Source organism: Ornithorhynchus anatinus, chromosome 5, assembly GCF_004115215.2.
Source record: "Ornithorhynchus anatinus isolate Pmale09 chromosome 5, mOrnAna1.pri.v4, whole genome shotgun sequence".
Lineage (NCBI taxonomy): Eukaryota > Metazoa > Chordata > Mammalia > Monotremata > Ornithorhynchidae > Ornithorhynchus > Ornithorhynchus anatinus.
This window is the reverse complement of record NC_041732.1, coordinates 62,274,680-62,299,056: the sequence shown is the minus strand read 5'-3', so window position 1 is coordinate 62,299,056 and position 24,377 is coordinate 62,274,680. Positions and strand designations below refer to the sequence as shown.

Sequence of the window (24,377 nt, the reverse complement as noted above, 5' to 3'; positions counted from 1 at the left end):
CTGTGTACCACCTGATTATCTTGTATCTACCCCAGCTCTTAGTACAGTGCTTGGCACACAGTAAGTGCTTAGCAAATACCACCACTACCATTATTATTCCAAGGCGAATCTAGCTGTTTTCTCATTTCCATCCAATTTCAGGTTTGACCTTTCCCTGCCAGGGCACTATTTTTTCTTTTTATGGTATTTCAGCCCCACGTGGGATATGGACCATGTCCAACCTGATTAACTTTTATCTACACCTGCACTTAGCATAGTGCCCGACACATAGTAAATGCTTAACAAATACCATATATATCTATATATTTTCCTCTTTCTTTGGCACCATGCCACAATCCTGCAGGAAGGGTTTTTCCAGACTGACATCGTTCAGCCCACTTCCAGGGAATGGGGGTGGGTCCTGTTGGGGAGGGTCCTGTCCCCTCATTGAGAAAAAGGGGCACTTGGGGTCAGAAACCCTCTAGCTAGCAGCTGGGCAGATTCCCTGGACTCCAGGCCAGAGGATGGAGCTGCCTGCCTTGGAACAAGGGATGGATGGCTTCCATCCACTTCCATCCACCAACAGATCATGTTAGGACAGTGGCTGAGGACTCCCAGATGCCCTCTCTGCAAAAGTGCAAAAAGAATTACTTGGTCCTCAAGATATCTACAGAAGGTTACGTGTCTTCTGGGGTAGTCTGATCCCAGGGATGATTTTCTAATGCCTTAAAATAATTCTTGGAAGCTCCTTGAAGGCAGGGATCATATCTGCTAACTCTATTGTCCCCTCCAAATCAATCATTGATCAATGGTATGCATTTGTTAATGGGTTCAACTACCATCTTTATATGGATGATTTCCAAATTTACATCTCCACCCCTGAACTCTCTCCTTCCCTGCAGCCTTGCACTTCCTGCCTTCAGGACATCCCTACCAGGTGTTCCATCAACACCTCAAACTTTACATGTCCAAAACAAAACTCCTCATCTCCCCACCCAAACCCTGTCCGGCTCATTTTTTCCATCACCGTAGATGCTCTGCATAGAGTCAACTCTCAATAAATACCATTGATTGATGAACTGATTGAGCACTCTGTGCAGAGCACTGTGCTAAAAGCTTGGGAAAGTACAACAGAGTTGGTGGACACGTTCCCCTTCCCTTTCCCCACAGCAGACCAGCCCATCCCATTCCTCTCTATCAGGGGGATCCCCCGTAAGCCTTCCTTTTCGCCTTTAAACAACTCTTGTCCTTGGACACATCTCTAGACTGTAAGCTTGATGTGGGCAGTGAATATGTCTGTTTATCGTTGTATTTTACTTTCCCAAGTGCTTAGTGCCTGGCATATAGTAAGTTCTTAACAAATACCATTACTGTAGTAGTAGTAGTACAGTGCTCTGCACAGAGTAAGTGCTCAGTAAATATGATTGAATGAATTTTCCAACCTAAGAGACTCCTATAGAGATCCCGAGACTCCTTTCCCTGCTAGTGAATCACAGCAGGGTGTTCCCCCGGCCCGCCTTCCACTGGCGGTGGGGGATTAGAGGTGCTCAGGGTCCAGTAGGGAAGGACCTGAGAGGGCAAATGTTCTTTCCCAGGTGCTTAGTACAGTGCCCTGCACCCAGTAAACACTCAATAAATAGCATTGATTGATTGCTATTCAGAACAACAGTTGGATTTGGGAGGGACTCGCTTGCTCTTCCTGCTAGAATAGAGCTTGGGAATTCTTCAGGAGGACCCAGCAAGGAGAAGGGAGAAGATCCCAGTCTGGAATGGCAGCAATCTGGACATTGTCCACTCAGTGCACTAGATGGCACCAGCTGCCTGGCCTGGGTCCGCGGCGCCTCTTTCAAGCAGGCCTAGGTCCAGATTGTGGTTTTGGGGCTGCCCCACTGAGCAAAATCTCCCCCGGCTGCCCTGACCCCCTAACGCTGCTCTCTTCTTTCCCCAACTTCCTCTGGGGACCAGGTCAGGTGGCCGGCGGATGGCCAAAATCATCCGGAACTTCCTCTACGCCCAGAAGGTCCAGGAGCCCGTAGAGCTGTACTCTGATTGGCTTGCTGTAGGTCATGTCGATGAGTTCCTGAGCTTTGTCCCCGCCTCCGGCCAAAAGGTGAGACCACCCAGAGGGATGCCATCCCCTCCCCCTGCTGCACATTCAGTGGGATCTGATGCCAGCAACCCTCCGGACTCGGGGTGGGGAAGGGGAGGGCAGGTTTCCCACGCACAAGGTAGGACAATGCAACATGCAGGGTAGAACACAAGGGAACACATATGATGGAATAAAGGAGGGATACAAGTTCATTCAATCGTATTTATTGAGCTGTGTGCAGAACACTGTAATAATAATGTTGGTATTTGTTAAGCGCTTACTATGTGCAGAGCACTGTTCTAAGTGCTGGGTTGGATACAGGGTAATCGGGTCGTCCCACGTGAGGCTCACAGTTTATCCCCATTTTACAGATGAGGGAACTGAGGCCCAGAGAAGTGAAGGGACTTGCCCACAGTCACACAGCTGACAAGTGGTGGAGCCGGGATTTGAACCCATGACCTCTGACTCTCAAGCCCGGGCTCTTTCCACTGAGCCACGCTGCTTCTCCACGCTGCTGTACTAAGCACTTGGAAGGTGACAGATACATAGACACATTCCCTGCCCATAATGAGCTTACACTCTAGAGTGGGGGAGACATTCATATAAATAAATGAATTATAAATATGTACATAAGTGCTGTGGGGCTCAGAGAGGGGAAGAACAAAGGGAGCAAATCAGGGTGAGACAAAAGGGAGTGGGAAAAGAGGAAAGGAGGAACTTAGCAAGGATCTCCTGGAGGAGATGTGATTTCCAATAGGGCTTTGAAGTGGGGGAGAGCAGTTATCTGTCTGATATGAGGAGGGAGGGCATTCCAGGCCAGAGGCAGGATGTGGGCGAGGGGGCGGCGGAGAGACGGGTGAGATCGAGGCACAGGTTAGTCCTAGAGGAGCAAAGTGTGAGGGTTGGGTTGTAGTAGGAGAATAGCTGGAGGAGGGAGTAGTTGGGGGAAGAAGGGGGTTTTGACCTCCAGGGCCTAATCATCAGCTTCACTACTAGTCACTAGTCAGTTTACTAGTAGTCAGTCAGTCATATTTATTAAGTATTTACTGTGTGCAGGGCACTGTACTAAGTGCTTGGGAAAGTACAATAGAACAATACAAACAGACACATTCCCTCCTCACAAAGAGCTTGCAGTCTATATTTTGGGTTTTGGTGCCATCTTACCCTGAGGCAGATGGATAGACTAGGTGACATCTCCAAACTAAATTCTGTGATTGACTTTGGCCTTGAACCTTAGTCCCATTTTCCTGAGAAGGAAGCATTTAACTCCTGCCCCTATGCCTCATTCACACAAATCCCGCTATTGATCCTCTCATGAGGCACTGAGTGGAAGCCCACTGCTCTCTTATCGGCTCTCATTATACTTGATTCTCTAAGACAGAGGGACAACTGGAATCTGAGTCCAATCCCTCTACTGTATTCCCTATCTGGAAGCTGTCGTCCACTAAGCCATGCCGGGAAACAGTGTGACCTAGTGGAAAGAGCCTGGGCTTGGGAGTCAGAGGACCTGGGTTCTAATCCTGACTCTGCCACTTTTCTGTTGTGTGACCTTAATTTCTCTGTGCTTCAGCTTCTTCATCTGTAAAATGGGGCTTAAATCCTACTTTGATTACTCCCTCTAGACTATAAGCTCGTTGTGGGCAGGGAGCTCGTCCACCAACTCTATTATATTATACTCTCCTAAGAGATAGCATAATACTCTGCAGACAGTAAGCATGCAATAAATATAATTGATTGATTAGACTGTGAGCCTCTGTGGTACAGAGCCTGTGTCCAACCTGATTATCTTGTATCTACTCCAGCACTTAAAATGAGGCTTGGCATAGAGTAAATGCTTAACAAGTAATGTAATTGTTATAAAAATAAGACCATGAGCGCGGCGATGCCAGTGGTCCAGACCAATGGTTCATCCAGTCCATTGTTCTGCCTCCAACAGTGATGACAGGATTCTTGAAAGAACTTTGTACAGCTGTGTGGCCTAGTGGAAATAGCATGGTCCTGGATTCTAATCCTGGCTCTACCACTTGCCTTCTGTGTGACCTTGGGCAAGTCACTCAACGTCTCTATGCCTCAGTGTCCCCATCTATACAATGGGGGTTCAATACCTGTTTGCCCTCCTACTTAGTCTGTGAGCTCCTTGTGGGAGCTGATTGTCTTGAATCTACTCCGGCGTTGAGTACAGTGCTTGGCACATAGTATGTAACAGATACCACGATTATTATTATTATGATGATGACGATGGCAGTCTTCCAGATATCCAATCACACCACTAGGGATGGCCATTTAACTTTTCTGTCTTGCTCATTAATTAATCCAAACATCTCTAGAAATGATTGACCATTTCTGCCTGCCCAGCCTCTAGTAGTATCCAATGCCCTGCGTTTTTCCCTGCTATGTGAAAAAGCAAGTAAGAAGTAGTGCGGTCTAGTGGATAGAGCATTAGTCTGGGAGTCAGAAGGACCTGGGTGCTAATCCTGGCTCCACCACTAGTCTGCTGTGTGATCTTGTGCAAATCGTTTAATATCTCTGTGCCTCAGTTACCTTATCTGTAAAATGGGGATTAAGACTGTGAGCCCCATGTGGGACAACCTGATTATCTTGTATCTACCCCAGTGCTTGGAGCAATGTCTGGCATATAACAAGCACTTAGCAAATGCCATTTTTTTAAAAAAGACATTCCTTTCTTTCGCTGCCAACAAGCTCCAGTCAGCATTTCTCCCTTGTCCTGCAGCTGAGGGACTTGGCAAACAGATCTATGTTTAGACCCATGGTGATTCTGGGGAACCTGGGTAAAAATGTCACTGGGGAAATGAGCAAGGCAACCCTCCTCCCTCAGTCTTTCTCTTCCCTCGCAGGGTTTCCGGTTACTCCTGGCCAGCCCCAATGCCTGCTTCAAACTGTTCCAAGAGAAGAAGGATGAGGGCCATGGAGATGCCGCCCAGTTTGATGGTGAGTTGCTATTAAATATAATAATCTCTGGCACTTCTCTGGAGCCTTTCATCATTGGATCTCCAGGTGCTATATAAACATTATTTAATCATCACACCTGACATTTTCATTCCACCTTCATCTGAGGATCTCTTGGAGCATGTTACAGACCTTAATTAATTCTCTAAACACCCCAGTATGAGGTAGGAATGATAATTCTCATTTTATAGGAGAGAGAACTAAGAAGCAGAGAAGTTAAGTGACTTACCCATGGCCACACAGCAACTCTGACCCAGTTGGGATCAGAGCCCCAAACTGCCGGCTTCTGCCCTGGGGAGGCGACCTAATCCAGTACATTTTTTTAAAAAATTGGTATTTGTCAAGAGCTATGTGCCAGGCACTATACTGGGTGCTGGGGTAGATACAACGTGGGACAACCTGATCACCTTGTATCACCCCCGGCGTTTAGAACAGTGCTTTGCACATAGAAAGCACTTAACAAATGCCATCATTATTATACAAGATAATCGGGTTGGACACAGTCCCTGTCCCCTGTGGGGCTCATAGTCTTAATCCCCATTTTACCGATGAAGTAACTGAGGCACAGAGAATAATAATAATAATAATAATGATGGTGCTTGTTAAGCGCTTACTCTGCCAAGCACTGTTCTAAGTACTGGGGTAGATACAACGTAATCAGGTTGTCCCACAAAGGGCTCTCATTCTTAATCCCTATTTTACAGATGAGGTAACTGAGACACAGAGAAGTTAAGTGACTTGCCCAAAGTCACATAGCTGACTAGTGGCAGAGCCAGGATTAGAACCCACGATATCTGACTCCCAAGCTCGGGCTCTTTCCACTAAGCCACGCTGCTCCTTGCTCAAGGTCACACAGCAGCCAAGTGGCAGAGCCGGGATGAGGATCCAGATCCTTCCGACTCCCAGGCCTGTGGTCTATCCACAGGCCACGCTGTTCCTTTGGCATCCCCAACTCCTCCTGCCATTAGCCCTGGGATGCCCATGGCTGGTGCCCACCAGCTAGCATGTCTGGAGAGGCTCCCACTGAACAGGGGGTGCTGGAGGGGGGATCAGGTGGAGGGGGCCTATCTAAGGACCTCAGATCTATACCAGGCCCGAGGCCTGGACTCCTCTACTGGGAGGGTTTCTGGACAGTTTCCTCCATAGTGGTGGGTACTGTAGGCTCATCACTAAAAACCTTGGCTGCCAACTCCCAAATCAGCCCCAGGCAAAGGATTTTGAGGGTCCCGAAGGGCTTTCCCCAGCCACTAGCCCAGTGCTCTGAAAACAACAAATCCTCAGTACAGGATGAATGAATGAGTGATTGTTTGAATGAATGAATGAATGAATGGATCAATCCTCCCTGGCCTCTTGAGTGATTGGGATTTCTCCTGATGAGAGTTCTGGAGTCTTGAGGTAATGGCCTCGGAGAAAGAACGGGAAAATGTTCTCCTTCTTCATTTCTTCCTCTCCTCCTCATCTTCCTCATCTTCGTTTTCCCCCCTTCCTCCTTTTCCTCCCCCATTGCCTCAGCAGCAATCCAAGAAGCAGTATGGCTCAGTGGAAAGAGCACGGGCTTTGGAGTCAGAGGTCATGGGTTCGAATCCCAGCTCGGCCACTTGTCAGCTGTGTGACTTTGGGCAAATCACTTAACTTCTCGGTGCCTCAGTTCCCTCATCTGTAAAATGGGGATTAAGATTGTGAGCCCCAAGTGGGACAACCTGATTCCCCTATGTCTACCCTAGCGCTTAGAACAGTGCTTGGCACATAGTAAGCGCTTAACAAATACCAACATTATTATTATTATGGGCATATGCTGCTTTATGGGAAGCCGCATGGCCTAGTGGAAAGAGCACAGGCGTAGGAATCATAGGACTAGGGCTCTAATCCTGGCTCCCTCACATAAATAATGTTAGTATTTGTTAAGCGCTTACTATGTGCAGAGCACTGTTCTAAGCGCTGGGGTATACAAGGTAATCAGGTTGTCCCACATGAGGCTCACAGTCTTCATCCCCATTTTACAGATGAGGTAACTGAGGCACAGAGAAGTTAAGTGACTTGCCCACAACCACACAGCTGACAAGTGGCAGAGCTGGGATTCGAATCCATGACCTCTGGCTCCCAAGCCCATGCTCTTTCCACTGAGCCACACTGCTTCTCTATGTCTGCTCACATGTCTCACATGTCTCTATGTCTGCTCACATGTCTCACATGTCTCACATGTCTGCTGTGTGACCTTGGACAAGTCAATGCACTTCTCTGAGTCTCAGTTTCCTCATCTGTAAAATGGGGATTAAATCCTAGTCCTTTCTATTTAGAATATGAGCCCCTGTGGCACTGGGACTGTGTCCATCCAACCTGATCATCTTGTATAAACCCCAACATTTAGTAAAGTGCTCAGCACACAGTAAGCACTTAACGAGTTCCATAATATATGCAATAAATAAAAGATACAGTTCCTGCCTTCACGGAGTTTATAATCTAATGGGGGAGACAAGTGGACACAAATCTCTAAAAATCCAATAGGTAGAAGAGGAAAAGCATAGATACCAATAATTAAAAGAAAGTAGGTAGCTAAATAAATAATAAATTGATAATGCACAGGAGTGGTAAGGATAGCTGTTAGTGTGGCACAATCAGGAAGGAAGGGATTAGTCGGGGAAGGCTTCTTGGAAGAGGTGGCTTTTAAAGAGATTCTTTGAAGGTAGGGGAAAGGATGTGTTTACATGGATTCCATGGGGGAGGGAGATTATCATTATCTTGGTATTTGTTAAGTGGTTACAGTGTGTCAAAAGCTGTTCTCAGCACTGGGGTGATGCAAGTCAGCCAGGTTGGACACAATCCCTGCCCCACAAGGAGCTCACGGTCTAAGTAGGAGGGAGAACAGGAATTTATTCCCAATTTTACAGTTGGGGAAACTGAGGCACGGGGAAGTTAAGTGACTTGCCCAGAATCCCACAACAAGCAATTGGCAGAGCTGGGATTAGAACCCAGGTCCTCTGACTCCCAGTCCCATGCTCTTTCTACTAGACCCCAACCCCTTCAATGGGTAATTGTAATAGCAGCAGGATTAGTAGTAATAGTATTTATTAAGTGCCTTTTGTGTCCAAAGCACACGATGTAAAATCCACAGATGAGAATTAGATACGGCCCCTGACAGTCTAAAGATGAGGTGGGGAGGGCTGGAGTCGGGCACATAAGGGAAGAAGAAATGGTAAAGCCTCAAAAACATCATAAAAGACAAGAGAGAATGATAAGTACTGTAAGAGCAATAGGGTCCCAAGTGGCTAGAGGGGTAGAATTTCAGGTCTCTAATGGCTCCGACTCCAACATTCACAATAGTCTCAGTAACAGCCACAGAGGTGGCCACAGCAGCGGCCAAAATAACAGTCACAGACGTGGCCTCAGCAACGCCCATGACAATGGCCTTCTCGACCTTCTAATAATAATAATAATAATGGTATTTGTTAAGCGCTTATTATGTTCCAGGCACTTTTCTAAGCTCTGGGGTAGGGACAAGGTAATCAGGTTGTCCCACCTGGGGCTCACAGTCTTAATCCCCATTTTAAGGATGAGTGAACTGAGGCACAGAGAAGCCAAGTGGCTTGCCCAAGATCACACAGCTGACAAGTGGCGGAGCCAGGATTAGAACCCAGATCCTTCTGACTGCTAAACCCGTGCTCTTTCCAGTAGGCCAAGCTGCTTCTCCAGAATTTGTGGAAGCCGCGCTTTTATTTTAATGGTATTTGCTAAGCACTTACTATTTGCCAGGCATAGTACACGTACATAAAACATGCCAGATACATTATTTATCCCACGTGGGGCTCACGGTCTTAATCCCCATTTTTGACAGATGAGGTCACTGAGGCCCAGAGAAATAAAGTGACTTGCCCAAGGTCACACAGCAGACAATTGGCAGAGCCGGGATTAGAACTCAGGTCCTTCTGACTCCCGGGCCCGGATCTATTCACTAGGCCACTAAGACCTTGCCTATCCCTGCTGGCTCAGAGAAGCTGGAGAACGAAACCTCAGCATGGTGCAGCCTGTTGTGCGGCTTGGTACTTGGACGTGGTGTAACACTCCCCGTCTTTTAGACCTTCCCAGCCCTGCTAGGAAGGGTGTGGGCAATGGGTTGGGACAGGGGAGTCACGAGCGAAGTGCCATTAGAAGGTTTGCTTTGGAGGAGTGGAGAAAACATGTTGGGGTGTAGCGGGAGAGACCGCTGCCAGATAATGCGGATTGCGCCGGACAGGAGTTTTTGGTTTGTCCCAAGAGAAGCGGGTGGCCACTGGAGGTTTTTGAGGAAGGGCATGATGTAACCCGAATGTTGTTTGTAGGCGATACATGATAATAATGTTGGTATTTGTTAAGCGCTTACTATGTGCCGAGCACTGTTCTAAGCGCTGGGGTAGATACAGGGTAATCAGGCTGTCCCACGTGAGGCTCACAGTTAATCCCCATTTTACAGATGAGGTAACCGAGGCACAGAGAAGTGAAGTGACTTGCCCACAGTCACACAGCTGACAAGTGGAAGAGCCAGGAGTCGAACTCATGACCTCTGACTCCGAAGCCCAGGCTCTTTCCACTGAGCCACGCTGCTTCCCTTTTGCTCTCTGTAGGTTAGGCTGAAGAGGGGAGAGGTCTTGAGGCAGTGGTATTGGTAATAATAATGTTGGTACTTGTTAAGCGTTTACTATGTGCAGAGCACTGTTCTAAGCACTGGGGTAGATGCAGGGTAATCGGGTTGTCCCACGTGAGGCTCACAGTCTTAATCCCCATTTTACAGATGAGGTCACTGAGACCCAGATAAGTGACTTGCCCAGTCACACAGCTGACAAGTGGCAGAGCTGAGATTTGAACCCATGACCTCTGACTCCCAAACCCATGGTTTTTCCACTGAGCCACGCTGCTTCTCAGGGAAGGGAAACAAGTACAGTGCTAAGCTCTTAGTACAGTGCTCTGCACATAGTAAGCGCTCCATAAATACTATTGAATATTACACTAATCCCGACAGGCAGGGGTGAGGGTTTGAAGGAAGGATGGGGAGGAGGGGGCAGATAGATCCTCAGCCTGCAGAGGGCCCGGCTCCCTCCACGTTAGGGGTATAGAGATGGGGGGCAGACCCACTCATCCCCCTCCACAGTTGCCCCAGTTCTCCTGCCCTCAGAGAACGGAAGCAGGACCAGAGTTCACCCAGTGATATCAGTGGCTCGAGAAAATAGAGCCCAAGCTGCTTAGTCAGTCAGTCAATCATTTACTGAGCACTTACTATGTGCAGAGCACTGTACTAAACACTTGGGAGAGTACAATATAGCAATAAACCAATACATTCTCTTCCCACAATGGGTTTACAGTCCAGAAGGGGAGAAAGACATTAATACAAATAAATAAATTACAGATATGTACATAATAGCTGTGGAGCTGGGAGGATCTAGCACTGAGAGTGGCTGGCTCTTCTTTGTGTTGCGCCACTCAATCAATGGTGTTTACTGAACGCTTAGTCTGTGCAGAACACTGTACTGAGTGCTGCAGAGCACTGTACTACGTGCTTGGGAGAATAACACCGGGAGACTTCCCTCTGCCCCAACACATCTTCTTGAGGTTATTTGTTATATGGTCAATGATCTCTCTGCTCTAAATTCAAGACCACCCCAAATAAGAGAGAATTGAGAAGCATCGTGGCCTAATGGAAGGAGTACTGGCCTGGGACTCAGAGGATCTGGGTTCTAATGCCGGATGTGACCATGAGCAAGTCACTTAACTTCCCTGGGCCTCAGTTCCCTCACCTGTGAAATGGGGATGAAATATCTGTTCTCCCTCCTCCTTAGACTGTAGGCCCCAAGCAGGACAAGCAGCGTGGTGTAGTAGATAGAGCAAGGACCTAGGAGTCAGAAGGTCACGGGTTCTAATCCTGACTCTGCCACTTATCTGCCGGGTGACCTTGGACAGGTCACTTTACTTCTCTGTGCCTCAGTTACTGCATCTGTAAAATGGGGAGTGAGACTGTGAGCCCCAAGTGTGACAGGGACTATGTCCAACCCAATTTACTTGTATCTACCCCAGCGCTTAGTTCAGTCCCTTGCACATAGTAAGTGCTTAACAAATACCATAATTATTATTATTACTGTGTCTGACCTGATTAACTTGTATCTACCCCAGTGCTTAGAACAGTGCTTGACACACGCAGTAAGCATTCAGAGCTTAATACAGTACCTGGCACACAGTAAGCACTTAACTAATGCCATAATTATTATTATTATTAATAACACATACCATCATCATCAACTGCCATCCCCCAGAGCACTCTCTTCTATCACTCGCTCCCTCTCCCTCACTCCCTTTGCCTCTGTACTCATTGTAGAGAGGCTTTTTTGAATTTCCCACACCTCAGTTTGATTCAGTCTTTGGCCTTAGATTCAAAAAAACACCAAGTTTAATGAGCACTCAAGGGGTCAGCTGGTCCAGCCCCCTGCCTCTAAATTGAAGTAACCATTGCTGCCCGAGTACAATGATCTGTCAGTGCCCTGTTCAGGGCTGTCCTCCCTGTGGGGAGGGGTTGGATGGGGGGCTGCTCTCTGGCTGTTTGGTTCTCCCCCCGGGGGACGGTTCAGTTGGCCGAGGAGGGGTAAGTGTAGCTGCTTCATCTGGGGCCTGGCTAATCACCCTGGATGCAGACAGACTCTTGTAAAGCATTTACTGCAGGGCAATTTTCTCCTTTTATTCTCCTGCCTTACAAGTTTGCTCCTGGGGGATCCAGGGGCCATTCTTGAATCACCCTCCGAAGCTGGCTGCCTCGCTTGGGGAAAGGGGGTTCCCCAAAGATGTTCCTGAATGGGGTGGGAGAGGACGGTGGTGTTCCAAAGGTGGGAAGAGCTGACGTGAGCTCCTACTCCATAGAGTCGGTCAGTCAATGGTATTTATTGAGCACTTACTATGTGCTTGGGAGAGTACAATATGACAGAGTTGGTAGACAGGTACCCTGCCCAAAATGGACTTACAATCTAGAGAGGGACACAGACATTAATATAAACAATTTATAATAAATAATTTATAATAATGTTGGTATTTGTTAAGCGCTTACTATGTGCCGAGCACTGTTCTAAGCGCTGGGGTAGACATAGGGGAATCAGGTTGTCCCACGTGGGGCTCACAGTCTTAATCCCCATTTTACAGATGAGGGAACTGAGGCACAGAGAAGTTAAGTGACTTGCCCACAGTCACACAGCTGACAAGTGGCAGAGCTGGGATTCGAACTCATGAGCCCTGACTCCAAAGCCCGTGCTCTTTCCACTGAGCCACGCTGCTTCTCCAGCAGCCTGCAGTCTTGGCCAATTCTTGTCTTCTCTTCAACTGGGGCCCACAAATTCACTTTCACTCTTTCCTTGTATGCTGATCATGCTCTCCATGGTGCAATCAATCAGTGATATTTATTGAGTGCTTACTATGTGAAGAGCACTGTTTTAAGTGTTTGGAAGAGTATACTATAACGCAGTTGATAAACAGGTTCCCTGTCCACAGAGAGTTTGCAGTCTAGAGGGTTCAGGCCATCCTCTCAATACTCAGACCCAGAGGGTTTCCCCCTCCCCTGCCCTATAAGCTCTGTCCATCCCCATTGGTTTCTTGGGGATCTGGTAGTTCCCTTATTGCCCTTGTGCTTGCCCAGAAGGTTTTCCCTTCTTGCTACCTTAGGGCCACTGTGGTTTGGAACTAGAGACTCTGGGGAAGCTGCTTCATGGGACTTTTCTCTCCTAGGATTGAAAATAGTAAAGAAAGTCACCATCAATGAGATCCTGGAGGATGAGACCTTAAGAAGCGACAGCAGATACGTACAGGTACAGGTCGGGCCTATGGGGTGCCCCCGGGAGGGAAGGGGGAGCACACAGCTGCCCCCCACAGCCCAGTGTGGGGTTGACTTGGTGTGGGGTTCAACTAGGCAGGGTGGCCTTGGAGCTGCCTGATCTTAGGGGAGCCCTGGGATCTGGGGAGGCAGGCTGTGTGTGCTGGGAGAGAGGGGAGAGAGAGCTGGAAAAGAGACAAGCCAGAATCATCAAAGTCATCATCATCATCATCATCATCATCATCATCATCATCCCTGGATTGAGCACTCACCCTTGTCTATGGTCCCATACTAGGTCAATCAATCAATCAATCATATTTATTGAGGGCTTACTGTATGCCAGAACACTATACTAAGCACTTGGGAAAGTACAGTATAGAGTTGGTATACATGTTCACTTTCCACAAAGCGATTATTGTCAAGGTGCTTTGTGGGCTTCCAGAAAAGCCTCCAGGAACTTCCACACAAAGGGAAGAGTCAGGAAGGAATTAATTCACCTTCAGAAGACCAAACCATGGGTGTGAGGAGGAAGCAGTGTGGCTTAATAGAAAGAGCACAGGCATGGGAGTCAGAGGCCCTGGGTTCTAATCCTAGCTCTGCCACCTGTCTGTTGTGTGACCTCGGACAAGACACTTAACCTCTCTGGCCTCAGTTTCCTTTTCTGTAAATGGGGATTCAGTACCCATTTTCCCTTCTACTTAGATTGTGACTCCAGAGAGGAACAGGGACTGTGTCCCACCTGATTACCTTGTATCTACCTCGGTGCTTAGTACAATGCTTGGCGCACAGTAAATACTTAAACAAATATGATGACATAAAAAGGAGGAAGAAGAGGTGCTGGAGTAAGAGGAGGTGGAGGAGAAGGAAAGAGGAGGAGGAGAAGATGGAGGAGGAGGAGGAGAAGATGGAGGAGGAGGAGGAGGTGGCAGAGTTGGGAATCAGTTCAGACCTAATTATGGATTGTGGCAGTCCCAGGAGAAGGGGCACCTTGAACTAATTCTGTTGCCACCTCAACACTGGGGAAACCTCCTCTCAACCACCGTGACACTTTTGTGTGTATCTTCATTCTCTGCATCTTTCTTGTGCATGCACTCTATTTTAGTGATTGCTGCTCCTCTTTGATTGTAAGCTCCTTGAGGACAGAGATCAGGTCTATTAATTCCAGGACTTTAGTATGGTGGTATGCACTGAGTAAAGGCTCAACAAACACTTTTAATTGCTTAACTGATTGATTGATTGATGGAAAAGAGCTCTCCCTGAGATGGGCTGCAGGCCCACCTGAATTGTGGGTGTGTGGAAGTATGTTTGTGTGTGTGAGAGTTGGGGAGAGGCAGAGTCAGCCCAGGGCTTGTTGGCATTGGGAAGTGTAAGCTGAACCCGGGCTGGAATCCTTGGTTCTTCCCTGTAAAGTAGCATCAGATGCCCTCTCTCCAGGCCAGTGCCCCTGCAGAGACAAAGCAGAGGGAATCAGGTTGCTTAAGGAAGGAGGGGCAGCTTTATGCCCCATTCCTGTGGCTCTCCATATCCCTTCCAGACCTTTGGGAAGGGTTGTGGCATAGCAAACTGCAAGGCCTATGAACCTAAGAGCAAGGAGGGCCCAGCTCTCTGCCTGAACTGTTTGCAGATGAACGTTGGAGATGGGGGTGATGCTGGCAAGCAGACTAATGGCTGGGCAGAGGGTCATTACAGGTCCCTGCGGTAGCCTTGGCACCTCTCGGAGAGCCTCTTGCTGCTGGAATTCGGGGAGAAGCTGGGCCTTTTCCCAGCTTCATTTGTCCAGGGTTCTGGGTACTTGCCCTGGGGCATCCTGCCTGCCTGCCTGCCTCCCTGCCTGCTTGGTCATCAGATCCAGGACTGATTAGTCCTGAAAGAGCCACAGAGCCAGCAGTGGGGTGGGGAGGAGGGGGCTTTGGAAGAGCTGCATGTATCCAGGTTCCTGCCCTGACAGGTTCTCTGGGACAATTAATTCAATAGTATTTATTGAGCACTTACTATGTGCAGAACACTGTACTAAGCTCTTGGAATGTACAATTTGGTAACAGAGACAATCCCTGCCCAATGATGGGTTCACAGTCTAATCGGACAATCAAGCCAGCATCAAAAATGTCAAATTGCAAATCAGTGATCCTATGTCTTCATGGGGTGTTGGCCAATGGACTTCCCCTCTGGAATTTGGGAGCTGATTTGGGGCCTTCTGGAAGTTCTAGAAGTGTCTTTGGTCTCCAGGGAGAAGATGGGGGTGGGGGTGGAGTGCTGATACAGAAAGGATTTAAATGGAGAAATGGTAGCTCATTCTCTGGAAATGAAGAAGATCGTGCCAGTAGGACAGGTCTCCTGGCAGAGAAGGCCTCAATTTTCTCTTGTTGGTGGCAGGCTTTGGGGATAGGCCTTGGGATATGCAAGTGAAGTGGCTTACAGGGGCAGGTGTGCTAACTGAGTTCTGGAGGAGAGGGAAATGGAATCCTGAGGAGGATCATGGAACCCTGAGGAGAATGATGGAATACAGTGGACAGATCATGGAATTTTTGGGGAGAGAATGGAGTCTTATTGGAGGGGGACAATAGAATTCTGCATCGTCTTGACAGGTAAGTCCTGTGGGAAATGATGGCGCATTGGGCCCATCTGGCTGGAAGAATCCCTTCTTCTGAGTTCATTTACTTATGTTAATGTCAATTTCCCCCTCTAGACTGTAAGCTCATTGTGGACAGGGCACATGTCTATGAAATCTGTTGCATTATTGTCTCCCGAGTGCTTAGTACGGTGCTCTGCACATCTTAAGCCCTCAATAAATACTGCAAATCGATCCAGAGTTGGGTGGCCAGAAACCTCCAAGCCACCCCCAAGTCAAGGGCACAAATCTTCCATGGGTTCCCCCTATCCAGTGTCTCTGCCTCCCCACTCTCTGTCATTCTTTCATCCCCAGAGCTGCATCGACTGGAACCGAGAGGTTCTGAAACGGGAACTGAGCCTGACCGAGCGAGACATCATTGACATCCCACAGCTCTTTAAGATCAGCAATTCCAGTGCAGAGGCGTACTTCCCGGACATGGTGAGGAGCGGGCTGGTGGGGAGGGAAGTGAGGGTCGCGGACATCCCCCCTCCCTCCTCTTCAACCTGGGCAAGGAGAGGCGGGCGATGGGGCCGGAGGATGTTAGGGGTTAGGATCTCCGATTTCACCGCCTCCATCCTGGGAGCACCTGCCCTTCTCCTCAGAACCCCGCTGTTCCTCAGCCGTTGCTTGGGTCAGACCTGAAAGTCTGAACTGTGCTCACTGGGACCCTAATTAACCCAGAGGAGCTGACGAGCCAGATGCGATGATGTGATCTAATCTCTTTGGGTGCGTTGGAAAGCAGAAGTCCAGTGTGTCACCCAGGGTGGGGCCAGATCTGATATTATCAGCCAGGCCAGGAGCCTTTGGCTGGGGCCATCAGAGGGCTGGGAGCTCTTTGAAAACCATCCATTATTCTGCTGGGAAATGGTGGTGACGGGCAGGGACTAGGGAGAGGGCTAGCTAGCCCAAAGAGCCCAGAGCCAGCCCCAGGACCAAGATTAGGTCTGAATTTCCCCAGCTCCCAAGTCCTTAGTTCAGTGCAAACAGTAAGCCCTCAGTAAACACCATCAGTTATTTGATTGGTAAGGGCAAGACGGAAAGCACAGGGCCAGTGCCCCAAGTGACCTGCTGGTAGGGCTCAGGGTGAACTCCATACTGGACTCTGGGCTGGCCTGGGGGTGGGAGAAACAGGCGGCCAACCACAGTGCTTAGGAGGAAGCCGCCGCTACCATCGCCCCTGACGTTCCTGCCATTGCCACTGGCCAGCTCGCAGTGAATCAGTGGTATTTATTGAGTGCTTACTGTGTGCAGAGCACTATACTAAGAGCTTGGGAGAGTATGATATAACAGAATTAGCAGGTACACTCCCTACCCATAAGGAACTTACAGTCTAGAGGGATTGGATCTGCTTGACAGTCCAGACCCTGTGCAGCCAGACCGCGAGCGGCTGTCTAAGACCCGGCTTGGCCCGAGTCAGCGTCCACTGTGCATGAGATAGGAGGAGGAGGCTTGGGCAGCAGGATGACTGCTATGGCCGTCGTCAAGAGGAAGGGACCTGTCTGCTCAGGCCATACCCCATCCGTGAGCTGGCTCTGGCTCCGAGCCCCAGTTGTTTCCCCATCCCCCCTTCCCCCTTAACAGACCTGCCAGGTCCTAGAGTTGGGGAGAGATGTATTCTGGCTGGGATGAGTCTGAAGGTGGGGAGGACTCAGGGGACCTGGGTCCTGAACCAAACTGCATGGCCGGGGCCTGGGAGATTGGATCAGTTGCATCCCCAAGGGCCGACGTGTCCTGTGTGCTGTCTCTCCTGCCATTCTCCACTGCCACCAGGCCCGCATCCAGCGGTAGCAGGGCGTAGGGATCGGAACCCAGGTACCTCAAGCAGGCATTCTCATTTGGGTGATGAGAACCCACTGCAAGCAGTCGGACAGAGCGTGGAAACAGTGCCTTCCCTCAGCCTAACCTCCTCCATTTTTCCCAGTTAGAGTCTAGAGCAACCCCCACCCCTCCCAATGTCTTCACCGGCAGTGTGGCCTAGAGAAAAGACCACAGGCCTGGGTGTCAGGAGGCCTCGGTTCCAATCCTGGCCCAGTCACTTGACTGCTTATGTGACCTTGGGCAAATCGCTAACTTCTCTATGACTCAGTTTCCTCAACTGTCAAATGGTGATCCTATACCTGTTCTCCCTCCCACTTAGACAGTTATCTTGCACCTACCTCAGAGCTTAGCATAGTGTTTGGCACTTGGTGCTCAACAGATGCATAACATAAGGAAGCCCATTTTCCCACCATCTCCCTCCCATCTTCACCTCCATCTTTCTCTCTGTTTCCTGTATCTAATCTAAAGTAGCATCATTGATGAGGGAAATAATGGGGGAGCTTTTTGAATACTTGACCAACAGTGCTCTCTATCAGTACTGGGGAAATGGGCATGGAGACCTTCATGACCTGCCTTTTAATCAATTAATCAATCAAGCAGTGGTATTTCTTGAAAGTTTACTGTCTGCAGAGCATAATAATAAGCTCTTGGGTGAGTACAATAGAGTTGGTAGTTTCAACCCCTGCTCTCTAGAAGCTTACAATCTAATGGGACTTACAGTCTAGTAATGTCACTCTAGACTGTAAACTCACTGTGGGCAGGGAACATGCCTACTAACTCTCTTGTGTCATACTCTCCCAAGCTCTACACACAGTAAGTGCTCAGTAAATACCATTGATTGATTGACTACCATCTTCCTTTGGTCAGATAGTCAGGGGTGAGGCTGGGAATCCGATCAGGCAGATTTGATGTCCAATTTCTCCCCTTGGCCACTCTGTTTCCTGTTTAGTTCTTTTCTGCTTCTTCCTGAACATCTCCTCTTCCCTCTCTGGTTTCTCCCCTTTTTCCTGGCCTTTTTCTCACCACCGAGCCTCCCAGCCTCCCAAACTCCCAGCTTCCAATCTGGGCATTTCCTTCTGCTACTCTCAAGTCAGGCCAGATGCCTCCACGGAGATGCCTCCGATCCGCTTCTTCTCCTTCCCTTGCAGGTGAACATGGTCGTCCTGGGAAAGTACCTGGGGATTCCCAAGCCTTTCGGGCCCATCATCAACGGTCGCTGCTGCCTGGAAGAGAAAGTCCTGTCCCTGCTGGAGCCGCTGGGTCTCAACTGCACCTTCATCGATGACTATTTATCCTACCACGTGCTGATGGGCGAGGTCCACTGTGGCACCAACGTCCGCCGGAAACCCTTCTCCTTCAAGTGGTGGAATATGATCCCCTGAGGCAGCTTCCCTCCCAGCATCCTCTCTGTTTGGGAACATCCATATTGGAGGAGCCCCTCACCAGCAGAGAAAATTCAATATTCTACATCTGGGGCCCCGACAGTGCAGCAGGGCTACCCCGTTACTGTAGAATACCATAGTTTTTTTTTCTTTTGAAAGAAAGGACCGACCTGAAAGATCCAACCTCCAGGAAGTCCAGAATGGAATAGATAGTGTTTTATTGAATCTCAATGTGAATGGCCTTAGTCCCTCCCTCGCTCTAGCATGAACATCTCTAGCATGAACATCCCCAATGGACTTCTGCAAGTGATTTTCCAGTTCGTGCAGTCGTACTGGACCTGTTGGATGCATTGAAGCTAGCCAGGTACTGGAGGCAACTGGGTGCTTATCACTGGGCTTACCCCTTTGGGCTCAAGTTGTCCCTCATAGAATTTGGCTTTAAAGGGACCACCCATCTCCTGCCACCGACTTCTCTCTGCATCAGGGTCACAGCCAACTCCTTGGATCCCATCACCTCATTTCACTCCCTGAGGACAGTCATGGTTGATCCCCTTGTCTTCCCCTTGCCTTTCCAAGACAAACAAGGATGGGGAAACACATATGCATTTAAATGTCCAATAAAAAACCTCCTTAATACCTAACTCTGCGGGCAGTAAGGGCAGTGCCTGCAACCCGCTGGAAAGCCTTCATTAAACGTGCATGCTGAATTCGCCAGGGTCATCGTGCCATAGCCCAGGGCAGTCAAGAGAAAATGGAAAATGGGGGTTGAAAGGATTGAAATGTCAGAAAGGAGCCATGTATGAATGCCAGGACCCTGGTTTGGTCCTAACCAGCCTGGTTTCCCTTCATTTCCCCTTTGCACTACTAATTTCCCCTGTAATTTCCCAGCTGCATTTTGGACATGGATGAAGGTGGTCATTTAACCATTTCCAGCCATCCCAAGACACCCTGTGTCTTTGGAAAAAGTTTCTCTGTGTGAGAATCATGTGTTTTGCGTCTGAACTGGGGCTCCTGATTGAAACTGAATTGGATAGTCCAGGTGTACGGGCAAGCCAATCAGGCCTCATAGAAAGAAAAAGGTTATCTCAGAAGGTGGGGTCTAATTCCTCTAATTGCCCTTAATCATCCCCCTTGGTTCTCAGGCAGTGGGAGGGTGAGTGTCCTTTCTTTCTGTTCCACGAGGACCCTGCCTCTAGTTGGAGTTTCGGTCTCAGTCCCTCAATGAGTAAACCTTTGTGTCAGACCCCGTATCCCTTCCCACGGAGAGGAGAGGGAGCCCTGGATTTTAATTGTCTCCGTTCGTGGTGAAATCATCCGTGGGCCCCAGGCTGCTCTTAGGCAGATCAGGTTGGAGCGGGCCCAGCGTGGCTTGCAAAGGGAAGCTCGTCCCTTACTCCCCAAGACCAGCTCTGTTCCCGCTGCCGGAGGTCTGACCTCTTGGATGGTCTGGTAGGGGGTGCCCCGGCCCTGGAACTTCCACACTCTGGGGGATGATGGGTAGCGATGATGATGGTGGACACGATGACGCTGACGACATTCCCTTGACACCCATCGACCTGGCTACTGGTCATGAAACCACCCTGATTAAACCTGGTGAGAGAAATCAACTTCTGGAGCAGAGGGCTCGGTTGTTGGCAGAATCCCACCCAGGATGAGGGAAAGGGGGATTCTTCAGCTGTGGCGTTGGCCGGCCTATCCTACAACTGGCACCTGGAGGAGTGTGGAGTTGTGGGTGCAGTGTGGGTATTCGGGGAAAGCCGCCTTCTCCCGCCTTACCCTCCGGCTCGGTGACTCCCTCTTGTTCTCCAGCGCTGGGAATGGACTGGGGGTCACATGACCAACCTCTCTGTAATTGCTGCTGATTGGGACCATCATGGGTCAGGACAGTCTTCTCTGCTGATGCTGTGATGGTTTGCCACAAGATCACCTCCTGGGTGACAAATAAACAACTGAAACACAGGCCTTGTGCTCCAGGTTGCTTGGCATACTTGCCAGGGTTGGATTGTGATTGGGGTTCAGTTGCTGGGGGGAGGCTGGGGGTTGTGAGGGGTAAGGAGTCTGTAAGGGCTGTGAGCCCTGGGTGAGACAGGGACTGTGTCCAACCCGATTTGCTAATCATCCATCCCAATGATTAGTACAGTGCCTGGCACATAGTAAGCACTCAACAAATACCATAATTATTACTGTTATTTTTAAGTGCCATTTTCCCACAGCTCAGTTGTTTAAGGGTCAGAATCTATTGCATCTCCCAAGGTAGAAACTTCCCTGATCCTTAGTGGAACTGTATCTTCTGCTTGCCACAAGAACAAGTGACCGGCTCTGCCACTCGTCTGCTGTGTAGCCTTGGCCAAGTCACTTAACTTCTCTTTGCCTCAGTTACCTCTTCTGTGAAGTGGGGATTAAGATTGTGAGCCTCATGGGGGACACCTTGGTTCTACCCCAGCACTTAGTACAGTGCCTGGCACATGCCATTTAAAAAAGAATGCTTTGCCAGAGGCCAGAGAGGAGAGGGACACTAAGGATAAAGATGCAGAAAAGATCTGAACGAGAGGACGATGCTAAAGAGATTTATTTAAAGAGGAGGGGACTGGGGTGGGGGACAGGGCCCTGGATTCCATTCTCAGCCTCACCACTGATTGCCTCAGGCCTTAAGAACCCCTGGGTTTTGAAATCTCACACTCCCTGGGTTGTTCAGCCCATTTTACAGATGAGAACCTGGAGGCAGCCTATGGGTATCGGGGGCAAATGATTGGACTGAGCCATCCTCAGACGGAACTGGCATTCCAGATCTCCCAGGCCCAGCGTGGCTTGGTGGAAAGAGCATGGGCTTAGGAGTCAGAGTTCATGGGTTCTAATCCCGGCTTTGCCACTTGTCAGCTGTGTGACTTTGGGCAAGTCACTTCACTTCACTGTGCCTCAGTTACCTCATCTGCAAAATAGGGATTAAGATTGTGAGCCCCAAGAGGGACAACCCGATGTCCTTGTATCCAACGCCCCCCAGCGCTTAGAACAGTACTTGGCACACAATAAGCGCTTAACAAATACCATTATTATTATTATTATTATTGTTACTATTATAGAGACCGTATCCAGCACAGTGGATAGACGTCCCAGTTTTCCAGACCTGACCTCTGGTTTCAGTGTTTCAGCAGCTCTTGGAGTGCAGATGAGGGAAACGTAAGGATATGAGTAGGATGGGTTCCACGGAGCTCAACTCCCATGCCCAACTCTCGACCCCAGAGATGGTGAGGTGCTTAAGGGAAAACGCTTCTCAAGAAGGAGTCCGTGGAGGAGAAAATGAGATGGGGAGGCGGGAGAGGATTTGGGCAACTCGAAGCCGGGGCTACGATCCAGAAACACCATCCCCCTGGCTGGGCTGGGTAGGGCAGGTGTCTGCCTGCTCCTTATGGGCTAATTACCCCGTCCACCCAACCGGTTCAGATGCAATTCACCAGGCCCTGCCCAGTCAACCCAAAACAGAGCTCCTGAGTTGCAGAGGGTGAACTGTCCGGGAGAGGGTGAGCAGTCAACACAAGACAAGGAAGAGGCGGGGTCTAGGAGCCCTGGCCCGCCCCCTCAAATCAAATCATGCCGATCCGGGACTAGGATAAGCATCGTGGCCGGGATCTCGGCAGGAGACAGGAGCCATGCCCCTGCAGAGGATCGTCCGGGTGTCCCTGGAGCACCCCACTAGCGCCGTGTGTGTGGCCGGGGTGGAAACCATTGTGGATATCTACGGGTAAGGAACAGTAACTGGGGTTGGGGCTGGGACTGGGGGCTGGAGATCACAAGGCTGACTTGGAGCCCTCTGGCTTTGCCCTTTGAGGGTGATAGATCCTACCACCATGGGACCCCACTTAGAATGGCTTTGGCTTCTGACGGGGAACCTGCCAGAGCAAAGACATCAAGCCTGGGTCATCCACTGGGGCTTCGGCCTGCCCGTGGCTGATTGAGCTGTGGGAAAGCTTCTCTTAGCTGTCCACAGTCAGGATGTAGGAGCTGACTCTGTGCTTGATGGGTTTGTATGGCCAAAATGGAAACCTAGTTTTGGTGTGGGAAGACGATGGTGACTTTTCTTCATCATCCTGTCAGTGGGAATTTTATCCAAAAGCGGCAAAGGAAGTCGATAGTTGGAAATGCAGTGTTGGCTGGTAGGAGAGGGTGGGACTGCTGCCAGCACTAGAAAGCACAGCACAGAATCTCAGGCAGTGAGTGATGTCCTGACCTCTGGCCCCCACGGGCACTAGGGTGGGGCCCTGGAGGCAGCCGGGTAGAGCCGCAGGGTCTCCGGGAAGCTGGACAGAACACGGAGACTCTTAGGAAAAGGAATCTGAGCCTTGGCGAGAGATGTCAAACTCCCAAGGGGAGCTGATTTTTGATCCTGGTGGAGGGATTTTCTTACTGCTCCCATTGAGGATGTAAACGGAGAGGAAATTTTGCCTGCTTAAGGGATGTCCAGGGACAGAGACCCAGGGGAAGGTGGGCGAGAGTGTGGCACCCAAAGCAGCCGCAGCAGCAGCAGCAACGTCTCAGATGGGAGACTGGACGACAGCACCACAGAGAGAGTGGGTAGAGCTGAGACTGCCCCCACGGCCCCACTGAGGAAGCCCTCTGACCACCTGGACTTGTACTCCTGGGCATTCCCTCTTGCCATTTCCTTGGCAAGGAATCTCCTAGGATTGGTAACAGTGCTCTGACAGGTCTGCTTTTCCCAGAGTTTGGGTCCCAGGACATTAGGCAGAAGAGGGTGAAAAACAACTGAGGAAGTGCCAGTCAGAGATGCCCAGAAGGTGCCAAGTTTGCCCAAGACAGCAGGGGTGGAGAGGAAACTCAGCCGGGCGCCACTGCCTCTCCTGGTGCTCGTTATGGATGGGGTTGACTCAGCCCACCCCAGCTGCCCGGGGCAGGGGGGGATTAGACAGATGGGCCTCTCTGATGACCTTGATCCAAGTTCTGTCTCTCCCAGTGGTGCAGCCCTCAGGGGGGCCTGGGGCATGGTCATGGTGCTCACCCTCCCCCTGCCCTTCCCAGGGGCTGGACTGCATCCAGACTGGTAGGAGGTGATCTCTGGGAGGTGGGAGAGCTGGATTGTTCTCCAATAAAGACAGCCTCAATGGCCCTTTCAGCGAAGGTCCTGGACAGGCATTTCCCCTGATCTGCTCCCCCAGGGCAGGAGGCAGGCTCTAGGGGCCAGACCAGCGAGGGCTTGGGAAAGGTGAAGGGAAAGTAATTTAGCCAAACCCCTCAGCTTGGTCATCCAGCTCGTGAAATCACCTGCAGCCTGGTCCCTGGCAAAGAGGGGAAACAGGAAGTGAAGCCAGTGGTCTCCTTTCTAGTCTGTGTCCGGCTCTGGCTGGGTCATTAAGTGGGTGAAGTGTGTGCTGGGCCTAGTCGATAAGAAGACGGGCCTGGGAGTCTGGTTTCTAATCCTGCAGCGCACATGTCTGCTGTGTGACCTTTGGTAAGTCACTTCACTTCTGTTGCCTCAGTTACCTCATCTGTAAAATGGGGATTAAAGATTTTGAACCCCATGTGAGACAGGGATTGTCTCTATCCTGATTTGCCTGTATCTAACCCAGCACTTAGTACAGTGCCTGATATTCAGTAAGTACTTTACAAATACAACTGTTATTATTATCATTATTCTTTCCCCTCTTCTTCCTAGGACAGGGAATCCCAGGGATGAGGGCTGAATCAGGGCTAGGACTCTGAGCT

The 24,377-nt window shown here is 49.8% G+C and overlaps 1 protein-coding gene across 1 annotated transcript in view; it reads left to right on the top strand.

Moving 5' to 3' along the window:
- LOC100085150 (protein-arginine deiminase type-1-like) overlaps positions 1-20,621 on the top strand; it is a 68,015-nt gene extending 47,394 nt beyond the window's left edge. Inside the window, exons 13-17 of the mRNA XM_029065958.2 lie at positions 1,945-2,089; positions 4,924-5,017; positions 12,767-12,846; positions 15,775-15,900; positions 18,429-20,621. Coding sequence (XP_028921791.2) covers positions 1,945-2,089; positions 4,924-5,017; positions 12,767-12,846; positions 15,775-15,900; positions 18,429-18,662 — 679 coding nt within the window. The 3' untranslated portion in view covers positions 18,663-20,621. The remainder of the gene's footprint in view (positions 1-1,944; positions 2,090-4,923; positions 5,018-12,766; positions 12,847-15,774; positions 15,901-18,428) is intronic.
- The last annotated feature ends 3,756 nt before the right edge of the window (positions 20,622-24,377 follow it).